This window comes from Mandrillus leucophaeus, unplaced genomic scaffold, assembly GCF_000951045.1.
Source record: "Mandrillus leucophaeus isolate KB7577 unplaced genomic scaffold, Mleu.le_1.0 Scaffold258, whole genome shotgun sequence".
Lineage (NCBI taxonomy): Eukaryota > Metazoa > Chordata > Mammalia > Primates > Cercopithecidae > Mandrillus > Mandrillus leucophaeus.
The window spans coordinates 4577431-4596037 of record NW_012102676.1 but is presented as its reverse complement, the minus strand read 5'-3'; the positions used below and the strand labels follow the sequence as shown (position 1 = coordinate 4596037).

Below are 18607 nucleotides of genomic sequence, written 5' to 3'. Positions count from 1 at the left end.
TGGCTAACATGGTGAAACCCCGTCTCTACTAAAAAAATACAAAAAACTAGCCGGGCGAGGTGGCGGGCGCCTGTAGTCCCAGCTACTCGGGAGGCTGAGACAGGAGAATGGCGTGAACCCAGGAGGCAGAGCTTGCAGTGAGCTGAGATCCGGCCGCTGCACTACAGCCTGGGTGACAGAGCGAGACTGTCTCAAAAACAAAAAAAAAAGAAAAAGAAAAAGAAATAAATACAATTGGTTTGTTTCTAGAGTGAATATTATCATAATAGTGGTAATAACACAAGGCATTTTAGGTACACTTATGGAGCTCTATGGAGATTCTTTTTATTTCACATACTTAGAGGTTTAATTGATCCCTGAGGCTTGGAAGACATTTAAACTAACAAGTAGGTGTTAAGTGCTTAGCCCATAATAGATGCTCAACAAATAATGTTGAATGAATGAATTATATGATCTTATTTCTAGAGAATGGAAGTCTTCTGTTGTTAGCCAAATAATTCCAAAGATATTAATTTACAACAGTGTTTTCTAAATGTTTCTATGAAAACAAATTTATCAAGGTATTAATAAGTTTTAGCAGCAAGTAATATTTTGACCAAGTGAGTCAAGGAACTGCTGGGTAAAGTTAATTACATTTCTATATTGCAAGACTTCACAGCGACTTCATATTAATATATATATGACTCTCTTAAAGATAGGTAGTATGTGGGCTTTTCCAAATGTATTTGATCACAGAACTCTCTTTTCAACGACCACCTTTCTTTCCTGAAATGTCCTTTGAATTAGTGTTATAAATAACATGCATTAGGACGTATTAGAATACAGAGTCACATAAAAATTAATAGAAGGACAAAATAAAAGATGGATTTTGACAGTATTGGGAAAAAAGGTGTCAAAGTACCTTTGTGTGGAATTTCCAGGATTTCGAAAGAAAAATTTAAAAGAATTGGAGAATCTTCATTGTATTCCTAATGTTCGTCCCTAGGGATAAGAGGCCAAGAAGGAAGAATCCTTGTTTACTTCTGGTCCACAGTTAAATGTTGGGCTGGATAAATTTGAAGAATATGGGATATTTTCAGAAAATATGTATGGGATGAAGAAGATTATGAGTCGAAGGCAGTCAGTCATTGCAGTGTCTATACATTATTAAAGCTCTATGTAATCTATTCTACTTGAATTGCTTTGGGGAAAAGAGCTCTTGTCTGTGCTTACGGGGAGTGAATGGGTGGAAGGTATGGGAGGAGAGATCTCATTCCTCTGAAACTGTAGGATCCATTACTGTGTCTGGCTCCCTCCCACTTAAGGGCAGAGTATGTACCTCTATTCACCTTTTATATAGACAGCATCTCTTACCACAAGTGGCATATACTAGGTGCTTAGTAAATGTTTGAACTGAATTGAACTAAGAGGATCTGAAGAAAAGAGGCAGAGTTTGTATTCTTACAGTGCCCATTTTTCCTCAAATGGCAAGGTCATGGCACCCCTCCACTCCCATTGTTTGGGAAATCTGGGTATTGGGAGCACTCTTTCATTAGGAAGATGTTTTGTGGACATTGCCACATGGTGTTTCCAAGGTGTTTTGCACCATGTTTCACTGGAGTGGATTCGAAAGTATATTCTAAAGACAAAGCCCATAAGCCGTTCTTTATTGTTTACAGTGGCACATAACAGGGACCCTCTAAGGTTACAAAGCCTATAGTTCTGGGAAAGGAGAAGGAAACTGGCCGAACAACTAAGCTAGAAGTTACAACAGCCTTTATTTCCAAAGAACTAGGTGGGGTAGGGATAGTATCAGAGTGATTGATATTTCATCCCTTTCTTCATCTTTTTGTGAAGAAGGAAGTTCGACTCATGTTAAACCAGACCTCAGAATAATGTCATCTTAACAGTCACTAACAAACTTCTTAAAAAATGAGATTCCTGGGCAGGGCGTGGTGGCTTAATGCATGTAATCTTAGCATTTTGGGAGCCTGAGGTGGGAGGACTGTTTGACCCCAGGAGTTAAAGACCAGTCTGGGCGACATAGCAAGACCCCATCTCTATTATTAAAGTAAATTTAAAAAATGAGGCTCCTGGAAAAATATGTTCAACATTATTTGATAATATAAATCTTTTAGTGGACTTCAAGTTAAAATGACATTTAATAAAACTATTATTATCAAATATTAGAAGGAGAATTTTTTAGTTTAGCAATTAAACATCTATAGTAACAGAGAACTATGACTGTCACTATGGCACAAAAATAAATACCTTATATCTTTAAAGTTGTTTATAGTTGAATTAGAGAGACAGACATGTACCAAGATAATAAAGTGAATGAGAGGAGGCAGTGGTAAGTTAGGTACGATTTGAATTCAGGCTGGGTGTACAGCACCCTTAGCCTCCAGATGTACACACTAGTTTAGTGACATCAATGTGCTGAGTGAGATCCCAGCCCAGACATTTGGTTGGCTTTCAGATTCCTTACCAGGGATGTATCTATGTTTCAGATGGGCAAATTCACAAATATTTGAATGACTCATTAGGATAGAAAAGCCAATTCCAAAGGATTTCTTAAGAGGTAATATCCCAGTGCTTACGAAGAAAATAATTCAGAGCGGCTGGGCGCGGTGGCTCAAGCCTGTAATCCCAGCACTTTGGGAGGCCGAGACGGGCAGATCACGAGGTCAGGAGATCGAGACCATCCTGGCTAATCCCGTGAAACCCGTGTCTACTAAAAAATACAAAAAAAAAAAAAAAAAAAAAGCCGGGCGAGGTGGCGGGCGCCTGTAGTCCCAGCTACTCGGGAGGCTGAGACAGGAGAATGGCGTGAACCCGGGAGGCGGAGCTTGCAGTGAGCTGAGATCTGGCCACTGCACTCCAGCTTGGGCGACAGAGCGAGACTCTGTCTCAAAAAGAAAAAAGAAAAAAGAAAAAAGAAAATAATTCAGAGCAATCTAGACACCACAAAAATTCTAGTATCTCCTGACAAATATATTCCAGCTCTCTCTGATTCTTAAATTCAGAATTTAGAATAAAATTGAGATAGCTACTTCACAAATCATGTGGCATAGGAAAGAGACCATAAACCCTGACACACTGACACTGGACCAACACTTAGGTCTAATATTTAGTTCCTGATTGACCTTGGGAGAAATATCTTATTTCTTCTATGCCTCTGTCATCTGAAAAACAGGAGTACAGCATCTAATGCAAGGGCTCATGTGAGAACGAAAGATATGTATGTAAAGTTAGATTCCCTCCTTACATTCCCTCATAGAATCATTTGCCTCCTTTTATAGCACATTTTACAGTTTGAAATGCAATGATTATAAAATTAACCCTTTACTGTTTGTCTCCTCTGCCTTCTGCAGGGAGATAGGCTTCCTGAGGGAAAGGACCACGTTTCTCCTATTTACCATGCTGTCTGCCCCTCCAGCACATCTTTCAGCGATGCTGACCTGCGGAAACCAGAGCAGTACATGGTGTGTACTACGCTATCGTAAGCTATTATAAGCATTGCTTCTTTTTCTTCTCCCACCCAGAAACTTTAAAGTTTTCTTTTCCTTACTCTGTTCCTCTGTGAGTTTTGAGAATTTCTGTACCTCTCTTATAATACACGATATTACTGGCATAGTGCTCTCATAATACTTCCTAGATGCTACTCATATGTGGCATAAGCCTTCTTAATCAACACTAAGCTCCTTCTAAACTAAAGGCATAATCCCAACTACTTATATTTGTATTTAAAATGGAGTTTTCCCTGAGATGTTTCTTTTTGGGATGGAGTCTCGCTCTGTCACCCAGGCTGCAGTGCAGTGGCGCGATCTCGGCTCACTGCAAGCTCTGCCTCCCGGGTTCATGCCATTCTCCTGCCTCAGACTCCTGAGTAGCTGGGACTACAGGCGCCCGCCACCACGCCCGGCTAATTTTTTTGTATCTTTAGTACAGACCGGGTCTCACCTTGTTAGCCAGGATGGTCTCGATTCCCTGACCTTGTGATCCGCCCGCCTCAGCCTCCCAAAGTGCTGGGATTACAGGCCTGAGCCACCACGCCCGGCTCCTGAGTTGTTTCTTGTAAATGAAACAGTAATTTCTCAGTCTGCTTATATCTTATATTATTTTGCAAACTTTTCTTTTACTTTCACTTAAATGGATAGAATAAAGATCTAGACTGATTATCGGGACCTTTGCATCTCACTACTATTGTACTGTTCACTATTTCACATATACAATAAGAAACTATATATCCCTATATTATATTTGCCTAAAGGCAGAAGGAAGATTAAAGATATCATCTAACTCAGTATTTGCTCATTATGCTCATTTTCATGTTGACAAACTTCTTTATGAATTTAACAATTATTCCTTGATTTCTGCAACTCATGGCAGCACTGAAATAGATTACAGCTCCAGGTTTGTCTTCTGCTTACATTCAGGATGAGGGCTCTGAAGAACTGCACATTTCCAGGAGAGGAGTTTCCATGGAAACTTGGACAAAGGCAAAGCAAAATAATTCTTCAAGGCCCATGAGAAAAAAAAAATTCCACCTTGCTTTTTATTTTCAGTTCTGTGTCCCCTGAGCAGTTCAGCCAGCTTGTCACTGCCCTTGCTCTCTAGGAATCCCCGTTTGAAAGTTATATATAGCATTATGCATCTGTGAAATCTGCAAAATAGGATTTGATGAGTGTAACTGAATAGTTATTTCTCCGGAAGGCTCAAATCCAGAGGTTTATTACAATACAATTTTTAAAAGTTAAAGCATACATTTAAGTAGCCACTGAATTTATGAATATGGAAGTGCTTTTCACATTATAAAATCCTTAAATTAGGCTTCAAGAAGAGAGAGTTTTAGGACAAATAAATGGAATCAACGGAGAGGCAATTTGGCATTTCAAGGCAATTTGCTAGCTGAAAATAAAGACCAGATGAAATGATTTTCAGTAAATGTATGGGTCATATATCTTGGGTAAAAGGAAGTCAGGCGGTTCCTATAAAGTCCTTTGGAGAGCGATGTCTCTCCTGTTGGTTTGCAAAATCCTATACAGCAGGCTGTCTTATTTATTCTTGTATCTTCCAAGGCACTAAGCACAGTATTTTTAAGGCCCTTTGGGGGCTGGATGGGTATAGTGAAGAGCAATCACCGTCTCCCTCAAGAGTCCAGCATCACAGTCAGAAACAGAGTACTCTCTGCTTCCTAGGCAAAACTATTGACACTATTTAATAACTTCATCATACAGTTCATATTTCACTTTCTTTTCGTTATTGAGCTTAACTGTAATCATGTTCAGAAACATATCCACTCTTTGATGCATTCTTTCAAAAATAACTTCTGAATAATATACCAAGTACTATGCCAGGAACATGCCCTCAAGGAGTCCATAAAGGGCTGCCAACTTAAAAAAAAAGATAATATAAAACTAAAGAAAAACACAGACAACAAAATGTGACAGTTACTGTACTCTGTAATATCTCATAATGTTGAGGACTGTCCTGGGTTTTATGGGTGTCCAGAGCAGGGGCATGTGACTCAGCTCAGTGGTGCCTGTCATATGGGGGCTAGATCGGGTAAGGCCTCCACAGAGATATGTGTGTTCTCAGTTTGTTGTTTTTGTTTGTTTGTTTGTTTTTGAGATGGAGTCTTGCTCTGTCACTCAGGCTGGAGTGCAGTGGCGCGATCTCAGCTCACTGCAACCTCTGCCTCCCAGGTTCAAGTGATTCTCCTGCCTCAGCTGCCCAGGTAGCTGGGACCACAGGCATGCGCCACCATGCCTGGCTAATTTTTTGTATTTTTATCAGAGACAGGGTTTTACCTTGTTAGCCAGGATGGTCTTGATCTCTTGACCTCATGATTCACCTGGCTCGGCCTCCCAAAGTGCTAGGATTACAGGTGTGAGCCACGGTGCCCGGCCTGTTCTCAGTCTTGAAGGATGATTAGATGTGAATAAGGCAATCAAGTGGGGAAACACATTCAGAGAGAGGAAACACATTTAAAAACACAGGAACATGGAAGAATGCCAATGTTTCAGGCGCTGAACATTGGGCTTAACTTAAGGATAATGGGCATGAGCTTGAAGAAGGCAGAAGCCAGGTCCTCAAATGCCTTTATGCAAAGTTAACAAGTGGAAATTTTATCCTAAAGGTAGAGAACCCACTGAGTGATCTCAGTAAAAGAAGGGATAAATCTGTACCATTGTCCTAATTTAAGTGTTAGGAGCAGAGGAAGTCTGTAATAGAAGGGAGACCAGTTAGGGGGCAAAGAGGCAATATTGATTCATGATGATGAGGGTCAAAAGTAGGGCAGTGTAGACAGCATGGAGGGGAGGGGATAAGAAGATCTGGAAGATAGATGAGCTTGGTAACCAATTGTTTCGTCAGGGTATAAAAAAAGAACTGGAGTGGATTTCAAATTTCTAATGCATGTGCTGGGAAACTGATAATACTGTTAAGTGAAATTAGTACAAGAAGCAAAAACAAAAAACAAACAAAAAAACCCCATAACGATTTAGGGTATGGCTTTAGCCTGACCGCTCACCTGACCTCAAACAAGATTCTTAACTCCTTTGAGCCTCATTCCTTTGAGATGATCATGTGGGATTGTTTGGAGGATTAAATGAGATAATGTTTATAAAACATTCACACATTTGCACAATCTATATTTTGTGAGCATTTATTATACCAGGGTAAGGGGTTCAGAGTTCAGAGGTATCTAAGACAAAGTTTCTGCTCTCATAATATATCTATTGTGTGTATGGGAAGATAGACATAAACAAGTTAACAAATAAATGAGTAAACTGTGAAACCCCGTCTCTACTAAAAATACAAAAATTATCTGGGTGCAGTGGTGGGCACCTGTAATCCCAGCTACTCCAGAGGCTGAGGCAAAAGAATCGCTTGAACCCGGGAGGCAGAGGTTGCAGCGAGCTGAGATCATGCCACTGCACTCCAGCCTGGGCGACAGAGTCAGACTCTGTCTAAAAATAAATAAATAGGTAAACGAATTATAGATTTGCAAGAGTGCTTTGAAAGAAATAAAAATGTTGATGTGATAGTTACAGACAGGACTGAGAGTTCTACTTTTTGATATATTGTTAAGAAAGGCTAAAACTTGCAAGGGAGTTATTCAGTCAGAGACAGCTAATCATAGTTGAGGAAGAGCATCCCAAGCTGAGAAAACCACAAAGACTCTGAATTGGGAAAGAATTTGGAAGGACGGTACACACCTAGCAAATCCCTAAATATAATAAGCACACAGTAAATAATAGATACTATGTTTAGAAACAAGAAGGCATGTATTAATTATATGCCATGGAAAACTAGCTTAACAAAACACCTAATTCATGTATTGCATACATTATATAGTCAGAACAATATTTAAAATTGATACATTTGCAAATATATTTTTTTATTTAAGAATGTGAATACAATTGTAAATGGAGTGAAGGGTTGGGAAGGAGTTCTCTAAAGCAATATTGAGGTTTATGGACCAGGAATTCTTGTAGGGAATTGTGTGATTAATATGCTTCCCCCTGGTATTGGAAATATATTTTTCTCTATTTTCCAATTAATTTTTTATTTGTTAGAGTCAGACTCAACCTTAACATCAGTGGATCCTCCAAAGATGGGAGACTACCTTTTTGAAGTCTGCAATCCACACAGCTCCATATAGAAGACTGTATGTTAACTTTCATGCTTTTAGTAGAAATCTCTATTATTAGTCACTGCCGCATTGTTTTCTGTGCAGTGATAGAAGATATATCTTTTTTTTTTTTTTTTTTTGAGATGGAGTCTCGCTCTGTTGCTCAGGCTGGAGTGCAATGGTGCGATCTCAGCTCACTGCAACCTCCGCCTCCTGGGTTCAAGGGATTCTCCTGCCTCCTGAGTAGCTGGCATTATAGGCATGTGCCACCACACCCGGCTAATTTTTTTTTGTATTTTTAGTAGAGACGGGGCTTCACCATGTTGTCCAGACTGGTTTTGAACTCCTGATCTTGTGATCTGCCTGCCTCAGCTTCCCAAAGTGCAGGGATTGCATGTGTGAGCCACCGCTCCCAGCTGATTTATCATCTAAATGATAAAAAAATCACTCAATATAGATTGTGTTACATTTTTAAAAAATTGCAAATGGCATATGTTATATAGGGAAATTGTTAACTAATTATCCCATTCTAGTGTTCAAGTATTATGTCTGAGAGTTTGCCGTTTTAGATGCAAAGGAAAGATAATAAACAACTTCTGTACAACATCAACAAAGTCATTCAAATTTGATATTAATCCTAGTTAAGCAATTTGCCTGTCATTCATTTGATTTGTCTTCTTGAACTAGAATGCATAGTAAAAATGGGTTGCAAATATTTGGTAGTTATAAATTTAGGATTGAAAATGTAGAAACATTAAACTTAAACTGATGTGTTAAAACATGTTGGGAATATCAATTAAAAATTTAAATGTCGAAGGAATTAACCAAAAAAGAAATAGCTTAGCAGAAGTTAAAACCACAAAACAGTAATAGGACTATTCTAGAATTCAATGAATGACAGCCTCCACGTCTGTTCAGAGTGAATTCTAACAAATAGCTAATGAATATAAACAGCCTATTTAAGTGCTGCTGGAAAATTCCCCTTCAAGCAGCAGCTGGCATGACTGTTGTCATTCAAAGGGCATAAGTAAATGTCAAATAATGGAATCATTGAGAAACTGAGATGACAATGACCTACATTCTCCTTCGCACTTATTGAAAATTCTTCCCTGGGCTATTCAATAGATGATGTTTAATAACGGTATTAAACTAAAGAAAAACCACAAGAAGTCAAAGTTTAAATAGGGCTCAACTCTTTAATTGGAGATTTCTCAGGGAAATTGACTGGGCTCTTGCATACCAGGTTGAGTGTGTTTCTGTAAAATTGCACTGATAGGATCCTGAATCACCATGTTTTATAGATAAGAGAAATACAAACTTCACATGAAACAATGTGGTGTTCCAATTAAGTATGAAAATTGTCATATCCTAGCACAGGCAGCGCCTTCCAATTCTTTTCCTCCCTTTGTAAAACTGAATATGTGTGTCCTTAACATTTTTAAAGGAACCATAGGCCAGCAAGGTACTCTCTGCTAGAATTAAGGTCCATGTTCTCCTTGTACCCCCATTGCCTGTTTCTACATTTGCCGCTGGCTTTTATCTGGTTTTCTCTAACTCAGGAACTTACATATCCATTTATTAGTTGGCATCTTCTAGCCTGACACTGTGACTGATCTTGGATTTGCTTCTTGATTCTTCCTTTGTCTCTTGGATCCAATATAACTATGTGTCTTTGGAACTAACTCCACACATTTTTCTGTTTTTAATCTTGCTACATCCTAATCTGAGGATAGTGGGTTATAGGCATATCCAGTAATACCATTCTAGAAAAGACAATCTTTAATAATAGAGGTTCTAATGCCAAATCCCAAGCATCTCTTAGTAATGAACAGAAATAATTTCTACATCCTTCAAGTTTAAAAATATTCATAGCAGATTCTCAGAATTTTAATAGTTACTCAGATTTGAGCTCTGTGACATAAATTGTCCAGCTAGTCTGTAGGAGCAAGGCAGGTTATTGCATCTGGAACTATAGCAAGACATCAAAATCAATTATTCTAGATGTAATCTGAATACTTCTATAATGTTCATTAAAGATGTACATTAATTATGAATGCAAAAGGTAACATTAATTTGCAAACATTGCAATAAGTTACATACAGTTGATGTGTTAATACAAACTTCTAAAACAAGTTATTGAAAAATTCTCTGGGAGTTCATGAAATGATCTTTGTTTTAGATCAAAGTATACTCAAGTTTATCCTAGATTCATGAAATGTGGTGATGATGGGATAAATCTGATTCCAAAGCCCACACATTAAAACTAACCTTCCTGTTTTAATCATATATCAAATATGTCCAGTAGTGGATAATTTTGGGGCTCCCCCCAGAGGCTCTGGATCTCCTTTACTGGGTATAAACACCCGTTGCTCAGCTTCTTTGCTCATAGTTTTGCCACTAACAGCTGTTACCAGCAGCCCTCTTCCAAGACTATCTTTGGGCTACAAATTGCTTTACCCAGCAGCTGGGAGGTAGGGTTGCTGGAAGTGCCTGGGAGGCTATCCTTCTCAGGTCCAAGGAGAGATTAGTTCTGCAGATGAGTACCATAGACACAACATTAAAATGAGTCTAAGAAGCACATCTCTCACATTTTTACATGTTTTAACTGGGATGCAACTTATAACAGATTTGTCCTACTTTAAGTGGTAATTTTCTTTGTACATACAATAAGGGTATGTCTGATGGTTGATGGTGAATTAGAGTCAATGAAATTAGGGACTAGAAAAGAGTAAACAAAAACTGTTTGAAAATAATCATGAAGAGGTTTAGGAAAGAATTGACATTTAAACTTGTAATATGTGGAAGTGTGAGGCAACCCATCCTATTGTTTTGCAAGTATACTATCTGGAAATTAAGGCCAATCATAGTTTAGGTAGAAAGTTAAAGGAAGAGAGCAACATTTAACTGGGATCCTACTATGTGTCCAGCACTGAAGTAGGTTCTCTGCCTCCAGCAACGTTTTCATCTCATAATAAATTTTTGGGCCACGAGGTGACATAATCACAAGGAAATTTTTTGAAGAAGATCCAGGCCCAAATCAGATGCTTGAGAATCACTGCACTGATTGGCATCAAGATGGTTTTACAACCATCTGCTTTTGATGACTTCTATTTTCCCAGCAGCCAAACTCCCATTCTAAGCAGGAAAATCATTAGCTGTAAAGTAGGCAGATTTGGGTTCTCATCCTCATTCGGTTATTGGGAAAACAGTCATCACCAAGAATTGGAGTCTACAAATTTGGCCTCTTATATACATCCTTTCCAGAGCTAGAAATGGCCTGAATGGGAGAGAACCTACAGTTTGGAAGTAAAGAGATGCAATAATACGTAGTCAGGCAGAACATCTTTGGGGTCTTTAATCTGTTCATCACAATATAAAGTGCTCTCTTCATTAAATCCAATATTTGAAAGATTTTCTCTATCAGATACTGTTTAATCATAACTTAACCCATTTGTGTTCATCTATAACTGTCAAATGGAGCTACTGGGCAGCAAAAAATGGCTAAGATTACTATTTCGAGTTGATATAATTCATCCATCCTGTCTTACATCCATTCTTTCCTTAAATATCTTTTGTTCCCTTTCTGTGTACCAGTAGCACATGGGTAGAGGAAATACAGTGTGGGTATTCCTGCTTCCCTGCCTTGATGTATTTACCCTTCAGAGGCAAAAAACAACAACAGAGTGTTTTGATCTAGGAATGAGACCAGGGTATGACAGGACCTTGAAGGAGGAACTCCCTTAATCTCTTTTATAGCATGAGCCCCTTATGAGAAAAAAAATTAAATACATGAAATAAAATGCATAACAATATAAAGAGAAACTGACTATAAGGAACTGTATATAAGGAATTCTATCTGTAGATCCCAAGTTAAGAATCCCTGGAAAGAAGTTTGTTTTAGGTTGAGTGAAAAAGCCAGGAAGAAGTAGCCAGATGATAATGGTAAGAAGGTAGAAAAGAGTATTCCAGGAAGAGAAACATTACGTGGAAAGGGTAAGAGGTAAGAGTGACAGTAAGAGGCCAAGGCACAGGCAGAGTTTCCTTTTTCAGCTTAAAATGTAAGGCTACTGTAGGTCCAGCTAAAAACAAAGAGACTTGCTCTCTTTAATCATCTGTGCAGCTATAATAAGGGCACATGTATGATGTGCCCTTTTGTCTAGTCTATTATACTTTGTTATATAAACAGAATATATAAAAATCTTCCTACAAATGTTCTCTATGATTATGTACTAGTGAGAAAATAAACATGTTGTTTTAGTATATCAAGCTGCAAATATTTCTATGCTAACTTTCAAAATAAATGATTTAAAATAGACTAAGTATACTGATCTGAATCACTTTTTATGTGCATTACTAAATCAGGAATCAAATCACAGCTGGGGACCTAAATGTATACTTGTAAGAGATATTCTTCTCTGTTCCTGGGATTTTCATTCTGAAATACCTTTAGTAGAAAAGCAAAGCACATAATGGTAGTTCCACTTTTCTGTAATGTGTTTCGGGGGATTAGGTCATTATGCAAGTTTCAAAAGACATGTTACATGAATCAGATATTGTGTTCCCATTACATGGGGACTCAATAAGTACTTAAATGAAATCAAAAACACTTTTCATCAACTAATGAAAAGAAAAGTAATGCAATAAAAATATGCTAACTAAAGACAGCTTAGTTGTATATGAAATCATAGATTCACCCAGTCCTTAAAATCAGAACAAAAAATGAAATGTTTTAATTGTGAGCCTTCTGCTTAATAGTTTCTGTGGCTGAAAAAAAATCCCTGAGACTCAAGTTTCCTTATGGGTAAAACAGGGATACTAATACTTACACTTGGGGATTAACTAAAACAATGTATAGAGAGCACGAAAGACAGTGCTCTTAGTACAGTATAGCAGTTAGTACACTGTAGTTTCCTCTTCTTTCACCCGGACTCCCCTGACATCCCTGTGATCTCCCCACTTACATATACAGATAGCTCAGGAATTGACAGAAAGGAGGAGAAGTTGGGTAGTACAGAAGGTTTGAGCAGAAAACAGACTAGAGTTTCTATGTAACATTTTTAGGCTATTGATTTGAAAATCATACTTCTCCAGATACTTTTCAGATACTAGAGTTACATATGAATGAATTTTGATCATTTAGAGACCCTGTAAATGGTAGCAGTTTTTATAAAACTATACTGAAGGAACAGTAAGGGTAGATAATTAAAACATGTTTTGATGGCACTTGCCTGTAGTCCCAGTTACTCAAGAGGCTGAGGCAGGAGGATCACTTGAGCCCATGAATTAGAGGCTGCAGTGACTGTAATTGAGCCACTGCACTCTAGCCTAGACAACAGAGTGAGACCCTTTCTAAAAAAAAAAAAAAAGAAAAGAAACAAATCAAAAGAAGAATATGTTCTGAGATATATTTTCTAAGATGGAACAATGTAATTTAAAAGAGGTTATATATACATAGGAATTTTTCTTCTGATACATTTTAAACTCTTAACATTTGATTGAGTTTGACTATATTGGGAACCTGTTAGATGTCAGGCTCTGCACATAGTACTTCAGATTCCAAGGCAGATAAGATGTGCTTGCTGGTCTCAAATAAGTCTTAGTGGAATTGAGAATTGTTGTGGGTAGGAGGTAGTGGGATGGGTGAAAGCCTAGGGGCGGGGCACCCGCTATGCACCGAAATAGCTAAATATTCAATGACATGAATGCAATTACAATATAATTCCAGTATAGGGTCACAAGCAGATAAGTGAGCTATTTAATTCTACCTGGGGCAGGAGGAGAAGCCTCTAGGGAGGTGATAGGTTCTGGGATTATAAAAAAAATGTATATATAGACCCAGGTAGGAAACATGTAGTGGTTGAGGACAAAACCCAATCTGAGGAAAGATAGAGATATTCTGCAAAAGGCAAGACAGACTGCTGAATTATGACAGAAATTGAGAGACCACATTCTAGCATAATGGTTTTATTTTTTTTCTCTCATCATATTTTTACACACATACTCACTCATACATATTCCTCAGGAGTTTGAAAATTGTTTCCCAGTCTTGCTTTTTACATTAGGAAAAAATGTAGAGTAACTGGATCCAAATGTTCTGTCATTCTGTTACACAGAAAGAAGGAATTCGGTTTGCGAGAAAACAATTTGTTGCTTTGTTTACCTTTATGTGAATATTCGCCTTCAAGTGGGCCTCGCACAGGCAGAGGGGTTCTGCAAGATGATTGCTAATAGGCGCCCTAATATTTATATTTAGTAGGTATTCTGCGGATGGTGCTCCTTCTCATCTATCTCTGAGGCATCTGCTTTCTGGAATTCTTTATGTTGTCCTTGTTAATGCATCCTGAATTCAAATGAACCAAGCAAAACACTACATTTAAAGTGAACAAATGCGTTTAACTGCTTCATTCTGAGAAACAAGGCAACCAAGAAAGGCCAAATCAATTGGGTTACACTAAACCAACAAAGACTTCTTTGCAAGAAACCCTTGTTGTTATATCAATATCTTTTGCTTACTTTTCATTAGAAGCTACACCCGAAGTTGCAGCCCTCTCCAGAGTGAGAAATGTTAAGATACCTACAAAGCAAATTGCCTTGCTTTTGGCTTGTCTGTTGGTTGTTATTTTTTAAACCATCTATCCATGCCCCTTCCTATTACCACCGCCTAATGTAGCACTTCTTGTGAAGATCTCTTGGTGGTTAAACAATTCACAATTATTAAATGTGACTTTCTAGAAGCTGCAGTCACCTGGATAAGCTGGCTTTTGCTGCTGGAGGTTGGTAGGGTAAGGAGGGTGGTGAATGTTTGAATAGAGTATTGTAGAATAAATAGTTGAGCCTGCTGTGGCATTCTGCCACAGGTCCTCCCAGATCCCCTCTTCTTTTGCTGGAATTCCCTGGCTCCCCTCCAGTTCACCCAACTTATCAAACAGATTGTTTGGCAAAGGGTAGAAAGAGGTAGAAAATAAAGTGGAATTGAAGATTTGGGCAGACACACTCTTGTTTCTGTGTAGAATCTCCTCGGCTGTTAATTTGAAGATCTTAGTACTCCAGATACTTTACATATCTTTGGGTTAAATAGGTATACATTGTCATTTTAATTGCCGAAGTTACTTGAACTTTTACATAAAACAGTCACATTTTAAGGGACTTTAAAAAAGAACATGTCAGTTTTGCTCCTATTGAATAAGTGCATACCACAAGTGCAACACCAACTGAAGGCTTCTCTTTCTTTCTTTTTTTAAGTGAAGTAGGACTTGGCTAGATTGTAACTGATTCTAGTCCAAGAGACATGCATCCCCATTAACCTGTAATCTGTGATTGCAGTTTTTCTATTTAGTTTGATAAACGAATCTTTCAAACAATGACCAGCTCTTTTAGGGAATGTGAAGTTAATGATGCTCCTTCTTTTACAGAACTAGTTTGACATTCCAATTGTGCTTTAAAAGAAACATAAGTTTTTAAACTTTTTACTGCATAGAATTAGCATTCTTTTTAACTTTTTGATTATTCATAGACATAATGAACAAGCTGTTCTATTTGTTGACTGTGGATATCCTGTAGCTTCTAGGCTCTACATTTCAATATGCAATAGAGTTGTAATAAAATATGAGCAAGGCAATAAAGCAGGAAATATTGTAATATAGTTTTGCAGTGATGGCTTTGAATGCAGAAAGTTCCCAGATCTCTTCATTACAGTGCCAGTGGATAGTGTATTTCTCAACTTTCATTAAAAGAAAAAAAAGTTGTGGATGTGTGATTCTGCTGAATAAAGCTGTATATAAATGAAGTATCTGCAACACAATCATAGGAAACATATTTTTTGTTTTGCCAGTACTTGCTTATGTTACTCATATGAATAATATGATTGATTTTTACTTTATCTCCAACTGGCAGTGTAGTCATAAATCTATCTGTGAGGTACCAAGTGCAGGATAAAATGTTATTTTTCCTCAGTGTGGTCTCATTTGATTACAATTGCAGCCTTGCCTGGCTGCATTCCATCCATAATTAATCGTCTCTTTGGTTTCCAGTTGCAGCGAGGCCAGGGCTGTAACCGTTCACATCTTTAGATGATGGTCTACTAAGCCAGCTGGCAAGTGAATGGAGACCTTTCACACTGAATCTAATGGGCGCTGAAGGCTGAGTGTTTGTCAGGGCAGCTCTTTAAATGACATCGTGCCAGTAAAGGTCCGACTTGCTGTGGCTGACAGTCTCTTTGGCACCTCGCCCTTCTGAGTAAACACCATATGCAGAGAGGTTTCATTTTGCCAATTTATTTTAGTGCCTTTCATTCCATGATAGAAAGTATTCTCAGTGGTGATAGGAAAATGAATTCCTTTAAGGCTTTACCTCAGGGGCCGGATCACTCTCTCTTTCCTGTGTATTGTGTTGTAAAATCCCATTAGCATTAGTGACTGTCATTTTGTCATAATATAGATATTTGTTTCCTATCATATTATTTATTACTTGGGCATATGGTTGCACATTACTCCCAGGGAAATTATGTGAAATAAAGCAAACAAAAAAGTTAGATAAGTATCCACCCACGTCTAAAACTGAGATTTATTTTTGAGCAAGAGGGCATGTTACTACTCAATTATTGGTACAAAGACATATTAGATGTAATTTTAAATAGGTGTATTTAGTACTTAATTCGCTCTCTGTAGTGCTACTTTAAAAAGAACGAACTACATGGGTTCATATCACTTGGTAAAAATTACGGTAGAATCTTATAAAATGTCAGAACTCCAGTCCATTTGTGATTGCTCAAAAAATACTTAAGCCAGATTCTCAAACTCAAATGTCTTTGGGAGCCATGCAGGTTACTCTGAGGGAAGTGGGTGAAGTGCAATGATTTTGAGAGACTAAGGATGACATTAAGGAAGCAGACACAAAAAGGGCAGCTGTAGCAGATTATTGGCATGTGGGGAGAATGAAGAAGCTGAGGAAAGTGGGTCTGTTACAGGAAAGGGGTCCCCAGTCCAGACCCCAGGAGAGGGTTCTTGGTGGTGCACCAGAAAGAATTCAGGGCAAGTCCATGAAGTAAACTGAAGGCAAGTTTATTAAGAAAGTAGAGAAATAGAAGAATGGCTACTCCACAGACAGAGCAGCCCCAAGAACTGCTGGCTGCCCATTTTTATGGTTATTTCTTGATTATGTGCTCAACAAGGGGTGGATTATTCATGCCTCCCCTTTTCAGACCATATAGGGTAACTCCCTGATGTTGCCATGGCATTTATAAACTGCCATGTGCTGGTGGGAGTGTAGCAGTGAGGGCGACCTTGTCACCATCTTGTCACTCTTGTCACCACCTTGGTTTTAGTGGGTTTTAGCCAGCTTGTTTACTGGAACCTGTTTTATCAGCAAGGTCTTTATGACCTGTATCTTGTGCTGACCTCGTATCTCATCCTGTGACTTAAAATGCCTTAACTGTCTGCGAATGCAGCCCTCTAGGTCTCAGCCTCATTTTACTCAGCTCCTATTCAAGACGGAGTTGCTCTGGTTTACACATCTCTGACAGGTTTAGCAATGGTACCAGAAATGATCCTTCTTTTGTCAAAATAAGCCAGATATCTAGATTTTTATCTGACACCCCTTGTTTTTAAACGTTAAAAACTGCAAAATGTTCAATTAAAAAATTTTTTTAAAAGATGCTATTTTTAAAGAGGGCTGGAGCTACAAACTGACTTCGCATTGCGCCACAAGTCTTCGAATAAGACATTTAAAATGAGCTTCTCATTTCCCTTGAGAACTATGACAAGACAAGAATGCCTGCTCTTGCCATTCTTATTCAACATAGTTCTGAAAGTGCTAGACAGAGCAATCAGGCAAGAGAAAGGAACAAAAGTCGTTTAAATAGGAAAATAAGTCAAAATATCTCTGTACATTGACAGTATAATTTTATATGTGGAATACCCTAAAGACTCTACCAAAAAGCTCTTCGAATTGATAAACAACTTCAGTCAAGTTTCAGGATACAAAATCAATCTAGAAAAATCAGTTGCATTTCTATATACCAATAAGAAACATATGAAAAATTGCTCCACATCACTAATCACCAGAGAAATGCAAATCAAAACCACGACGAGATACCCTCTCACACTAGTCAGAATGACTATTGTTAAAAAGTCAAAAAATAACAGATGTTCATGAGGCTATTGAGAGAAGAGAACACTTATGCATGTTTGGTGGCAAAGTAAATTAATTCAACTACTGTGGAAAGAGGTTTGGAGATTTCTCAAAAAACTTAAAGCAGAACTACCATTTGATGCAGTAATCTCATTACTGGGTATACGTCCAAAAGAAAAAAAATACTCCACCAAAAAAAACCCACTTACACTCATATGATCATTGCAACACTACTCACAATAGCAAATACATGGGATCATCCTAGGTGCCTATCAATATAGTGAATCAGATAAAGAAAATGTGACACATATACACCATGCAATATTTTGCATCCATAAAAAAGAATGAAATCATGTCCTTTGCAGCAAGCAATATGGATGCAGCTGGAGCTCATTATCCTAAGTGAATTAATGCAGGAATAGAAAACCAAATATTTCATATTCTCAATTATAAGTGAGACATAAACATTGGGTACTCACGGACATAAAGATGACAACTATAGACACCGGACACTAAAAGAGAAGGAGGTGAGACCAGGGTAAGGGTTGAAAAACTAACTGTTGTTTTCTAGGCTCACAGTCTGAGAGACGAGATCATTCATATTCCAAACCTCAGCATCACACAATATACTCGCGTAACGGACCTGCACGTGTACCCCCTTAATCTAAAACAAAAGTTGAAATTACATTAAAAAAGAAAACACATACACAAAAAATAAAATGTACTTCTTTCTTTAATAAATTTATCATCAAGGGTATTTCACTGTGATATAGAAATATAAAAATAAAACTGATAAAAATAATACCAATCCAATTAAGCAAATCAATGTGTTCATGTCTATAAAATCCTCCCTACACAACT

At 37.9% G+C, this 18607-nt stretch overlaps 1 protein-coding gene across 1 annotated transcript in view; it reads left to right on the top strand.

Annotated features, from left to right (window-relative positions):
• The window catches only part of ARL4A (ADP-ribosylation factor-like 4A), a 100022-nt gene that overhangs the window by 70766 nt on the left and 10649 nt on the right, over nt 1–18607 (top strand). The window contains exon 3 of the mRNA XM_011983967.1: nt 3354–3481. Coding sequence (XP_011839357.1) covers nt 3354–3481 — 128 coding nt within the window. The remainder of the gene's footprint in view (nt 1–3353; nt 3482–18607) is intronic.